General features: G+C 38.5%; 1 protein-coding gene across 1 annotated transcript in view; it reads left to right on the forward strand.

Annotated features, from left to right (window-relative positions):
- Positions 1–12,966, forward strand: part of HMCN1 (hemicentin 1) — a 545,341-nt gene that overhangs the window by 423,025 nt on the left and 109,350 nt on the right. Inside the window, exons 55-57 of the mRNA XM_004372917.2 lie at positions 1,661–1,774; positions 5,915–6,102; positions 8,395–8,491. Of these exons, the coding sequence (XP_004372974.1) occupies positions 1,661–1,774; positions 5,915–6,102; positions 8,395–8,491 (399 nt within the window). The remainder of the gene's footprint in view (positions 1–1,660; positions 1,775–5,914; positions 6,103–8,394; positions 8,492–12,966) is intronic.

Below are 12,966 nucleotides of genomic sequence, written 5' to 3' on the forward strand. Positions count from 1 at the left end.
TATGTATATATGGAAGAAGTGTTCCTTTAAGGGAAAAGAAAGGTGAATTTACTAGCAGCAGGAGCAAATAGATGCTTCCATTAAATACACTGAGCTAAAGAAGTGACAGTGGAAATGTTTAGGAAATTAGAAAAAAAACAAACAAACCCAAACCCGGTGTCGTGGAGTCGATTCTGACTCATAGCGACCCTATAGGACAGAGTAGAACTGCCCCATAGGGTTTCCAAGGAGCAGCTGGTGGATTCAAACGGCAGACCTTTTGGTTAGCAGTCAAGCTGCTAACCACTGTGCCACCAGGCTCCGTATAGGAAATAGTATGAGAGATGTCATTGAGGAAGTGGTTGCATTATGTATATATATATATATATATTCACACACATATATACAGTCATGCACCAAATAACATCCATTGGAGCAATGTCTAACCACGTGTGCCCGTGGTTCGGTAAGGTTATAATAGAGTTCAGAAATTTCGATCAGAGAACAAGATGTAGCAGAGTTACTTTGCTAAGTACTGTAGATCCGATCCGTCTCTCCTAGCTCTCCAGGTTGCGAGTCTGCCCCGGCCCAGGGGTGGTGGGGGAGGGAGTCCCAGCGCCCATTCTCAGCAGCCTGTCCAAACGTGCTTGCCTCAGGCAGGGACTGTGTTAAGCCGCTGCCCTACTCAGCCCCCAGGTGCCCTGCTTGTCATGTCTGGGCCTGAGGCTGCAGCTCCTCCTTTGGTGGAGTCTGGGCTATGGAGTGGTGGGAGGAGGAGCAGAGAAGGTGAAGGAGGTAGGAGGCTGAGGAGGGGTGGGTGAGGCTGGAACGATTTAAAGCCCATTGGGGGAATGGAGAAAGGAGGGAGGAGGAAGGAAGGGAAAGGAGCTGGCAGTGGAGTGGGCCAGGAAGTAGCCAGCTGGACTGCGAATGCACACCAGGGCGGGTGTGCACCCGGCGTGGCTCTCCAAGACTGGGCAGCAACCGCACAGGATTGGCAGTGGTGCAGCCAAAGTTTTTGTGCAGTCCTTCGACTCGGCAACGGCAGCACAGATCCTGGACCCACCTCGTGACCTCCCTTTCTTGCCTCTCTCCTTTATACAATGTGGTGTTCGCACAACATCCAAATCGCATAGCATCCTGTTTCACAAACTGTATTGTCATGTAAAGCCGACACATGACTGTATATAGATATATAGATGGTTAAGCAAATAAAGTGAAATATAGATAATTTTTTATAAAAATATACAACTATTCTTTCAAAATTATATGTATAATACGTACTTTATATCTTTTGCATTCCTGGATATTACTTCCTCAAACCAGTACTCACAGAAACTGTAAACTTCTGTTAAATGTGTTCAAAACTGTAAAAGCAAGAAAGTCACCACATAGTAACATTCTATATGGAGGATAATGAAGCACACAGTATAGAATTTCCTCTTTAGGAAATTTTAGCTATTCATTTCTTAGATGATGTGATCCATAAATTAAATAACTTTTTAAATAAAGCAGTGCTTGTTGTAAAAGTGGTATCTAGGATTAAAACTAAACCATTAGAAAGGTAGGAACCTAAAAGAAAATGTAAGGAAGTCATCAGACCTGAGTAATTGTATTTCTGTTTATGACCTGTGTTTATTCTAAGATTTAGAGAAGTAAACATCCTGGAATATATTTTCAGGAGGGCGGGTGTTGCAGATTCCTCGGGCTAAAGTAGAAGATGCTGGAAGATATACATGTGTGGCTGTGAATGAGGCTGGAGAAGATTCCCTTCAGTATGACGTCCGTGTACTCTGTGAGCTTATTTTCTTTTGTTTATTATGCATTCCTTCACTCAAAAATATTTCTGAGGAACTAATGTTTGCAAGATGTTGCACTAAGCAATTTAGAGACTACAAAGATAATCAGAAACTGATAGTTCCTCCAAAGAGTTAATTGTCTTATATATAATGACAGTACATTAGTCAGGACTCCTTGAGTAGCAAATAACACACTAGCTTAAACCTAAAAAAAAAGAGAGAAAGAGAGAGAATTCATTGACTCATGAACTTGTAAAGTCCCATGGTAGAGCTGGCTTCAGTGATGTCTGACTTCTATGGCTCAAAAGAAGTCAACCAGTCTTTGCTTTTCTCTTTCTCTTGGCTTTGCATTTCTCTCTTAGCTTCACTCTCAGATGTGGATCCCCTTGGGTGGCAAGTTGGCCCCTAGCAGTTCTAGGCTCATAGCCCTCGAAAGCTTTTCTTTCCCAGTATTTACAATTGAATCTCTAGAACTTAATTTCCATAACTTTAATTGGCCAAGCATGAGTCACGTATCATCCCTGAACCAATTACGGTGGTGGCCGAGGGGTTGCAGTGTTCTGATTAATAAAGCCTAGTTTATATACCCACCATTGTGAATGCCTGCAGTGAAACTGGAAGAAGTGTTCCTTCAAGGGAAAAGACAGGTGATGTTACTAGCAGCAGAAGCAAACAGACGCTTCCATTAAAAGAACTTGAGCTAAAGAAGTGGTTGTGGGTGTGTATAGGAAGTAATCAGTATAAAAGATTTCATAGAAGAAGTGATTACATAATATGAAGTATTGTATTCTCAGAGTATAAGATGACACTGAGATTTTTATCCCAGGTGATTAAGAGGATGGTGGCAATATTAATAAAAACAGAAGACTTTGGAAAAAGACCAGATTTGGGGAGGGAGAAAGTGTATTTTGTTTTGGACACATAGAATTTGACATGGTACCAGGATACTTTTGTAAAATGTTGAATGGGCAATTGGAAATATGGAACTACACCACGGGAGATAGAACTGGACTTAGAATATGTATTTGAGAGTCATCTATAAACAGGTGATATTCAAAGTTATGAGATTTCCAACAGAAAGGGTTATGGAAATAATAGGAGAAGGTCAAAAGAAGATCACTGTGGGATCATTTACAAGTAAGAGAAAGGAATAGAAAAATGGGGTCAAAAGAGGAACAATCTGAGAAGTTAATAAAAACGAATAAACTACATGTAAAATGGTACAACCACTATGGAAAACAGTATGTTCTCCTTAAAAGCTAGAAATACAAATACCGTAAGATCTAGCAATCCCACTACTGGGATACCTTAGCAAAATAAGATCCGTAACACAAATAGACACATGCACACTTATGTGCTTTGTAGCATTATTCACAATAGCAAAAAGATAGAAACAACCTAAATGTCCATCAATGATGAATGGATAAACAAATTGTGGTACATACACACAATGGAATACTACACAATGATAAAGAATAATGATGAATCTGTGAAACATCTTACAACATGGATGAATCTGGAGGACATTATGCTGAGTGACATAAATCAATTAAAAAAGGACAAATATTGTATGAGGCTATCATTATAAAAAGTCAAGAAAAGGCTTACACACAGAAAGAAACGTTTTCTGGTTGTTACCAGGGATGGGAGGAAGAGGGAGGGAAAAACACTGACTAGAAAGGAGACATGAGTTAACTTCGGTGAAGGGAAAGGCGGTACACTATATGTGGGAAGTCCCCCCAACATGATCAAGGTAAGGGAAAACACTGAGAGGTACACAAGAATAAAATGCAAAGACAGTAAATTCTATAACATACACAATCCTGCAACAACAGTAATAACAAACAATAATTTATGAGTGGATACATAGGTAGATATGTATGCAGAATAGATAGGGGAGAGTGTATGGAAGTACACCTATGTGGATATATAGTTTTGGCTATGGACATTTCTACATACATATATGTATGTGCTGCATGTATATTCATATATACAGTAGAGCACACTGGGGCCAAAGCCATGGGAACTTCATAGACATAACCAAACACCACGCGGGACTGAGTTACTGGGCTTGAAGTCTAGGGACCGTAGTCTCGGGGGACATCTGGTCAATTGGCATAACAAAGTTCATAAAGACAATGTTGTCCATCCTATTTAGGTGAGTAATGACTGGAGTCTTAAAAGCTTCCGAACAACCATCTGAGATACAACTGTTGGTCTCTTTCCATTCAGAGCAAAGGAAAGTGAAGAAAACCAAAGACTCAAGGAAGCAATTAGTCCAAAGGGCTAATGGACCACAGGAACCACAGGCTCTACTAGCCTGAGACCAGAAGAACTAGATGGTGGCTGGCCACCACTACTGACCACTCTGACTAGGATCACAATAGAAGGTCCTGGTTAGAGTGGGAAAAAAATGTAGAAAGAAATTCAAATTCATAAGAAAGACCAGACTTACTGGTCTGAGAGACACTAGAGGAACCCTTGATATTATGGCCCTTAGACACCTTTTTAACTTGGACCGAAAGCCACTCCCAGAGATCACCTTTCGACTGAGTGTTAGACAGGCCTATAAATAAACAGCAACATCTGTGAGGAAGATGCTCCTTAGAATGATCATCTATGTGAGACCAAAAGAGCAACATCGGCCCCAAAGCAAAGATGAGAAAGCAGATGAAGGACAGGAAAACAGAACAAATAGAAATGAGGAACTCAGGGTGGTAATGGGGAGAGTGGTGACACACTGTGGGGATTGTACCAATGTCACAGAACAATTTGTTTATAAATTGTTGAATGAGAAACTGATTTGCTGTGTAAACCTTCACCTAAAGCAGATGGAGAAGCAGGTCAGAGCAAAGAGCTGTTTGGAGGCCTCTAGATATCAGATGCTGAACCAATAGTGTACCTCCTAGGAGCTCTTAATGGTTCAGCCCCATTCAAAAGATGAGGAAAGCATTAAGTCTTTATGTCTCAATATTTCATTTGATTAGTTTTCACGGTATCAGATAGTCATAATCTCATTTAATCTGAAACTCGAGTTTATTATTTACCAATCTGCAGTTCAAGTTATATATTTTATGTTATCTAAAGTATATTAAAAATCACATAACTTTGAATGTAAAATAATATTGCAATCCTATTATGTCCTTGTAACATTCATTATTTTCTTTACAGATTTTCACTTTAGTTTTTGAGAGACCCAGATATCACAAGACTCCATCTATATAAAACATGCAGCCTTTACTAATGGCTAAAGATATGGCACATTTTAAGAGAGTGAAACATAAAATAGCCAAACTTTCAAAACAAAATACAAAACGACTATTCGCTTTGAAAGTGAATTTCTGCATTTACAACAGAGGAAAAGACATGCATTCCTTGCTTACCTAACATTTCCATTTTTTAAAATATGTGATTCTCATAACTGACTAACATAAGGTAGCTATGTACCTAGATTTTACAATAATATTGTAAAAGAGGATGAATATGTGTAGGAAAATCTAGAGCAGGGCTTCTCACACTTCAGCATGCATAAGGATTACCTCGAGAGCTTGTTAAAACACAGACTTATGGGCCTTCTCTTAGAGATTCTAATTAAGAAAATCTTGGTGGAGGATGAGAATTTGCACTTCTAACCGTGCTCCAGGTGATGCTGATGCCACTGATACTGATGCTGGGAAACAAACTTTGAATAGCCCAAAGGATTCCATTGAAAACGAGACCAAATCTGAACACTTACATTTTAAAAGATCTAATTTATCAGGCTGGTCTAGATGACCAAATAGACATAAATATTTATTCATGTGTGGAAATGCTACTTGTATGTATGATTGAAAATAACAGGTATAGTGGAAGCTGGACAAGATACGTTGGGGAAGAGCTGAGATTAAGCTAAATGGGAATAAAATTATAAGAAGGGTTAGTCAAAGGTAGGTGAAGAAGAGGGAGAGAAAAAAATACAAAACTGAATAATTATTACCACCCTAATGTAATAGTACAAAATGTCACAGGTGATTGTGGGGCTTTCCTTCAAGCCATTTCTCTATTATCATGCCAAACTTTTAAAAACTTCTAGAAAACTAGAATAATTTAGAAAACACCTGTTTCCCATCAATATGTCTGTTGCAATCATTTATTAGTGCCACCGGTTATCAAGGGAACAAATAGTGACCTCCCTGAAGAGATCACCGTGCTGGTGAACAAGAGTGCGCTAATGGAGTGTTTATCCAGTGGCAGCCCAGCTCCAAGGAATTCCTGGCAAAAAGATGGACAGCCTTTGCTAGAAGATAGCCATCATAAATTTTTATCTAATGGAAGAATTATGCAGGTAAAAGCAGAAATCCAGCTTTAAAAAAAAATCTATTTTGACTTTGTACTTTATAATTTTTTTTTTACTTTTAAAATAATTTTTATCGGTTTTAAACATTTTATTTGTAAAAATATGTAGCCATACATAAAAAAAAAAACAAAAAACCTGTTATTGTCGAGTCAATGCCGACTCATTGCGACCCTATAGGACAGAGTAGAACTACCTCATAGGGTTTCCAAAGAGCGACTGGTGGATTTGAGCTGCCGACCTTTTGGTTAGCAGTCGTAGCTCTTAACCACTACGCTGCCATGTAAGGTATACAAATTAAAATTCTTCTTCCTCATTTATACTCCGTTCCCACTACCAGAGGCAACCACTGCTAAAAGTTTTGTGTGAATATTTCCTGAAATTGTCTATAAATTCACACATACGCATGCACACACAGACTCATTGCTGTTGAGTAGAATACGACTCATAGCGACCCCATAGGACAGAGAAAAATTGCCCCATAGGGTTTCCAAGGCTGTAAATCTTTACAGAAGCAGACTGCCACATCTTTCTCCTCTGGAGTGCCCATGAGTTCAAATTGCCGACCTTTCGGTTAGCAGGCAAGTGCTTAACCGTTGTGCCACCAGGGCTGCACACACATACACACCCCTAAACTTAACTATTTGATATGAGTCTTGTGATAAAACCCAAGTTATAAGCAAATTAGTAGTACAATCCTTTCCAGTGTGTAAGTCTTGTGGTAAAATCCTGGATGGTTCCTTGTAGATTAAAATTTGTCTTATATTGGCAAAAGGTTGATAATAATAAATAGTAATGAAAATTACATAAATATCCTAGATGGCTGTTCACTAATGGGCATGTCTATGTTTTTCTTTTCAAGGGTTTTAAAAGAAAGTTAGGCACTTGTAGATATAACATCAACTCTTTCGTTAGGATATAACTTAATTAATTACTTCTTGAACACTATAAATAATATTCTACTGGCCCAAGATTGTAAGTGTAACTATCAGAATATTTAACACTAGACACATCTAATGGAGTTTTTTATACAAGAAGAATAATGTTCACTGCCTATACTTAACCATGAATCCTCAAAGTACCTTCTAAACATCATGAATATTTCTACTCGATGATCATACAACCTCTGCCAAAACACTGAAATGTTTCTGTGTCTAAGGCCAAAGAAATACACTCCCTCCTCACTTATAGACTTAGTTATGTTCCAAAGACCAGGTCAGTATGGAAAAATTGACATTATGCAAAAATGGAGGATGACTACATCATTTACATACTGCCAAATTACATCATTACCTTACTGCCAAATTACATCATTACATAACGTCCGAACCACTGAGAATCATGACCTAGCTAAGTTGTCACATAACCTTAACCATCACAGCCAGCTTTACTTTTGCCTCATACCTCGGTGTTCGTTACTGCCAGACATATTTCTTTAATGCACAAAATAGTTGGATAGAAGATTTTTGACTATTGTAAATGTGAACTCTCAGATAACAAGATAGTCGATAAATGAGGAGTAGTTGTATGTAGATAGATAGAAATTTCTACATAATAAAGAAAAATATAACTGCTATGTTAACAATTGCGGTATAAAACAAACTGCCCCAAAACTTAACAACTTAAAACAAGAAGCATTTATTTAGTTCACAAGTTTACTGGTCTCAGCTAGGCTTACTCATGTGTCTGCAGAGAGCTGTGGATCTGCTGATCTTCGCTGGGCTTGCTCACATATCTGTGCCCTCAATTGCAACAACTGGGCCAATACTGCCCTCTGTAATCTCTCATCCTCCAGCAGACTAGTCCTGGATAGTCACAAGGTGGTGGCAGTGTTCCAAAAGAGTAAGAAAAATGGCACAGGGTCTCTTTAGGGACTCTGCAGTGTCACTTCAGTCATACTCTTGGTCAAAGCCAGGGACAAGCCCAACCTAGACTTCACATCTTTATGTCTTGATGAGTGGAATTTCAAAGTTATGTTACAAGAGGTGTGGATAGGGAAGTGAGGGAACAATTTGGGACATTTTTGTAGTCAGTCTACCACAACTACCTTTAAAATTGCCTTTTCTGATTGGAAATCTTTATAAATAAATAGTTATTTGATTGACCTGAGTTATAAAAGTCAATATCAGCACTATTATGTATAAATTCTTTTATGTTCTTCTGTTATTAACTAGAAAGAATATGCATTATATGTGTTGTATCCCTAATCCTAAAAATTAATAACATTGTGACAAGTTGCTCTGTTAAAAATTTCTGTTGGAATTTCTTCATTTTTTCCCTTAGATTCTAAATACTCAAATAACGGATATCAGCAGGTATGTGTGTGTTGCTGAGAACACAGCTGGAAGTGCCAAAAAATATTTTAACCTCAATGTTCATGGTAAGAACTCAGTTCCAAAAACATCTGTTAAGAGTATTCATGAGAAAGCAGGAAACCATGTTTTAAATTATGTCAGCTTATTTTGTGCTTCTTAACTTGGACAATGTGTAGAGCCTACATTCATTCAATCTCCTCACTTCTTTCTTCCCAGTATAGCAAGGAAGATTTATAAAGTACAAATATTCTAGGAAGCCCAGTTTTATATTATTTCAGTCCCTCTAGAGGAAGTAGTTACTCCTACATATTTGAAAGCAAAATCAAAATTTGGAATCCCAAAGATTACAAGTTTATATGACATTAGAGCCAAATAGAAGCCTTACACTCATGAATATTAATTCACTGATCCTGATTGGAGCCACTCTCCTTCCCCAAGTTCAGAATTCATGTTGAGCTGCATCCTCCAGTACCTAATATACTCACTAAGAAGAAAAAGTCACTTTGTGGAGTTAGATAATTCCTGAAGACCACCCTCGCACCTAATTCATTCATTAAACTTCATCAAAATGAAGTTCTCAATACATGCTAGACTTTTCATAAATACTGTTTTGTTGCTAAAAAAGCAGTTGGATGTCTACCACAAGAAAACAGTTTGTTTTTTTTTTCATTAGGGTACAGCTGCTTCCAGAATATTAAATTGGAAATTGTAAATGATGATTACAAAAGATTTCTTTTACATATGTCATACATGTATAAAATTCTAGCTCATTTTAGAAATAGCTGAAATTTAAAATTTTATTAAAAAAATTCTGTCCTCAAAATACTTTTATTTAGCATCATGGACATTCTTTTTTGATATCATATATATGCAAGTATTGATATCTAGCAATGTTTGGTGTTTGTGTAACAGACATTGGAAATACTTTTATTGCTGTATTCCCAGTGCTGAGCACAGGGAATAACGCCCAGTAGGTGCTTAATAAATATCTTACTGGATGAATTATTTGACCAAAGCAGAAACAATTTTGTTATGAATTCCCAGGGAAAATGTATAAACTTAAAAAATATATAATCCTTGTGAAAGCACACGTTCTAGTCTGTATAGTAAAACAAATGCTGAAAAATAAAAATGTTGATTTTTTTTCCCGATTCCCTAAGACAGAATTAATTTATTCCTCCTCTGCACAATCAAAAGCATCTTGTGAACACCCTAATTACAGCAGTCAGATTTGTTGCTTGTGTTATCTTTATGTGTCTGTATTTTTATTTCCTTTCTCTTATAAATGCTTCTAGGTATTACTTATCTTGGTCTCCCTAAACCTGGAATGAGGTCTATAGTTGTTATTGTTAGGTGCCTTCGAGTCAATTCTGAGTCATAGCTACCCTTTAGGACAGAATAAAACTGCCCCATGGGGTTTCCAAGGAGCAGCTGGTGGATTTGAACTGCCGACCTTTTGGTTAGCAGCCGAGCTCTTAACTACTATGCCACAAGGGCTCCTCTATAGATGCAGTAGTTGCTAAATAAATGTTTGCAGTTCATCTATTACATTTCCTCTGTACTCATTGCCTCTTCTTAGTGCACAGTTGAAATACCTGAAGTGGGAGCTGCAGGTGACTTGAGAGGAAGTAGCTACTATTGCTCTCCCATTAAGAATTAGAGTTCAGGATGTGTTTCTTCCTTCATCAGTTAATGGTGTCTTTAATACTTGACCACAGCAGGAACCGATTTAAATATTGGAGAAGTCATTTTTGGGGGGAAATAGTTTAAATTATTTTCACTTAAAGCCACACTATTTACCATCTTCCACTACACTTATGCTTTCTCACTCTAACCTTAAGTCTACTGACCTGTCAATTTTTCTCAACCCTCTCCTGTCTTCACTTTCTTTCCCATCCACCTTAACTTTCATGGAAGAGCGTTTTAATTACTTCTGTTAGCCCATGTCTTTTTATCACTTCTGCTCAGCAAAAGCTCAACTCTACATGTTTATAGCAACAACAACAAACATATGTTGTTGTTGGGTACCGTCAAGTCGATTCTTAACTCATAGCAACCCCATGTGACAGAGTAGGACTGTCCCATAAGGTTTTCTAGGCTACAAATTGCCAGGTCTTTCTCCCATGGAGTCACTGTGTGGATTCGAACCACCAACCTTTACAGTTAGTAGCCGAGCTCTTAACTGTTGTGCCACCAGGGCTCCTTCAACAAAAACATATGGACTGCTTAATACCTACCAGGTGCTGTCCAAGTGCTTTATATATGTTTTTATTTAATTATTCCAACAATGCCAGGTGTTTGGTACCATCTTTTACCTTTTTCACAGATGAGAAAACTAAGACTCAGAGAGAATAAGTAACATGTCCAGAGTTACACAGAATGCAAGTACAGAACCAGGATTTTAACCTAGGCAGTCTGATTTCAGAGGTTTTTCACTTAGCTTCTTTTCTCTATTACTTCCCACTAAGTTTCACGTGTGCACTGTACTCTACCTGTGGAGCTAATCATGGCTAGAGGAAATGTTGGTGTCAGCTGCGCTTTCCATACCGCATGGCCCTTCTCCTCTTGTCTCTATTCTGTAATGACTATCTGACACCTTCACTCCTTTCTCCACGTGTCAGACAGCCGCTTCCCATTTTCTCTCAGAAAACGCCTTCACTGCCTGTTCTACTGGATGAAGAGGAGGTTTATCACAAAAATCACCTTAGCTTCCTACCATCACATTGAGAATACTACTTGCATCTATTTCTGCCATTTCTTCCTTCTGTCCTGTTACAATAAAAGGAAAAAGCATCCCTCTACCTTCCCAATGCCAAACACTAACCTGAATTCTGGATCACTGCTCACCACCTCTTCAAAAATCTCACAATCTCTTCTCTTAATCTCAAATATGGAAGTTCGTGCTCTTTACTGGCTCCTTTCTAACAGCACATAGATTTAATATCCTCTCCCATTTTTTTTTTTTTTTTAAAAAAAGAGGTTTCCCTTAGACATAACACTTCTCTCCAGCTACTCCTTATCTTTCTCCCCCATTTCAAGGCAAACTTCTCTAATAAACCCACTGCTGTTGAGTTGATTCTGACTCATAGTGACCCTATAGGACAGAGTAGAACTGCCCCATAGGATTTCCAAGGAGCAGCTGGTGGATTCAAACTGCCAGCCTTTTGGTTAGCAGCTGTAGCTCTTAACGACTGTGCCATGAGAGCTCCGACTTCTATAATAGCTGTATGTATTTAATGTCTCTATTTCCTGTCTTCCCACTCATTCCTTCCATCACTGCATTCTGTATTCTAGCACTACAACTCCACTGAAACTGTCAGTGAGTTCACCAGATGACATCCTTGCTAATAGGTCCAATGGGCACTTTTCAGGCCTTATCTTTTTTACTTCATCTTTCCAAGCATTTGACACTCTTGGACCCCTCTTTTTGAAAAATTCTCTTCCTTTGGTTTCTGGGACACCCACATCCTTTGTGTATATACCCTGCCTTTCCAATTCCTCTTGTCTTTGCTAGTTCCTTCTTCCCTGCCCAGCCATTACACTTTGCAGTTCTCAGAGCTCTAGAGCTTGTTCTCTTCCTAAGTGATCTCATGTACTCCCAAATTTTAGTTACTGTCTATGTACAAATAGTTTCCAAAATTTTAACTCCAGCCTGCCCCGCGCCAACAGCCCCAGATTCTTTCATCCAAATTTCTACTTCTTATTGGCATGAATGTATTTAATAGTCACCCTAAAACAACATGTGTAAAACTGAGCTCCTTACCTCTTCCCCAAAATACGTTCCTCCTCCAAATGATCTCTCTCTCAATAAGGAAACCGTCACCTACCTCTTGTTCAAACCAGAAACCTGAGCATCACCCCTAACTCCTCCTGCCTCAACCCTACCCCTAAAATACTAAGTCTTGACATTTCTATCTACAAATTATTCAGGGATATACGTACTCACTTTACTTCATCCTCTGACACCATTCCAGATCCATCTACTATAATCTTTGGCACAGATTACAGCAAGAGCCTTCTAACTATTTTTTATAAGACCCTGCTAGCCTTCTAATCAGTTTCCTCTGCTGCAGGCAAATATTTTTAAAATTATTTTTTGATCAAACCACCCTTCTGCTTCCCATTGCCCTTGGGATGTATTTCAACATTCTTAACGATGCCCAGAAGATCCTGTAGGAATTTATATCTGCTTTGCCCTTTACTCCTCCCCCTACCTTTTGTTCTTCAAACTCTGCTAGCCTTCTAGGTGCCATGTTCTTTCCCCCATTTGGTGGGATCAAGTTCCTGTGGCTTTCTCTCCCCACATGTATCTTTTTATGTATGTGCGCCTATGAGTGTCTTGCTTCCTGTCTTTCTATGTGCTTGTGGGCATATGTTTCTGGGTGATGCGCCTGTATGTGTATGTGTCTAGGGTATCTCTCTTTTTCTCTGTGTATCTCTACTTTTTTTTTTCTCTTTCTGCCTTTTTCAGTCTATCAGTCTCGCTCTGCCTGTTTCTTAATCTCTCTTTTTCCAACTGTTTCTCTCCATCTGGTTCCTC

This window comes from Trichechus manatus, unplaced genomic scaffold (assembly GCF_000243295.1).
Source record: "Trichechus manatus latirostris isolate Lorelei unplaced genomic scaffold, TriManLat1.0 scaffold00021, whole genome shotgun sequence".
Lineage (NCBI taxonomy): Eukaryota > Metazoa > Chordata > Mammalia > Sirenia > Trichechidae > Trichechus > Trichechus manatus.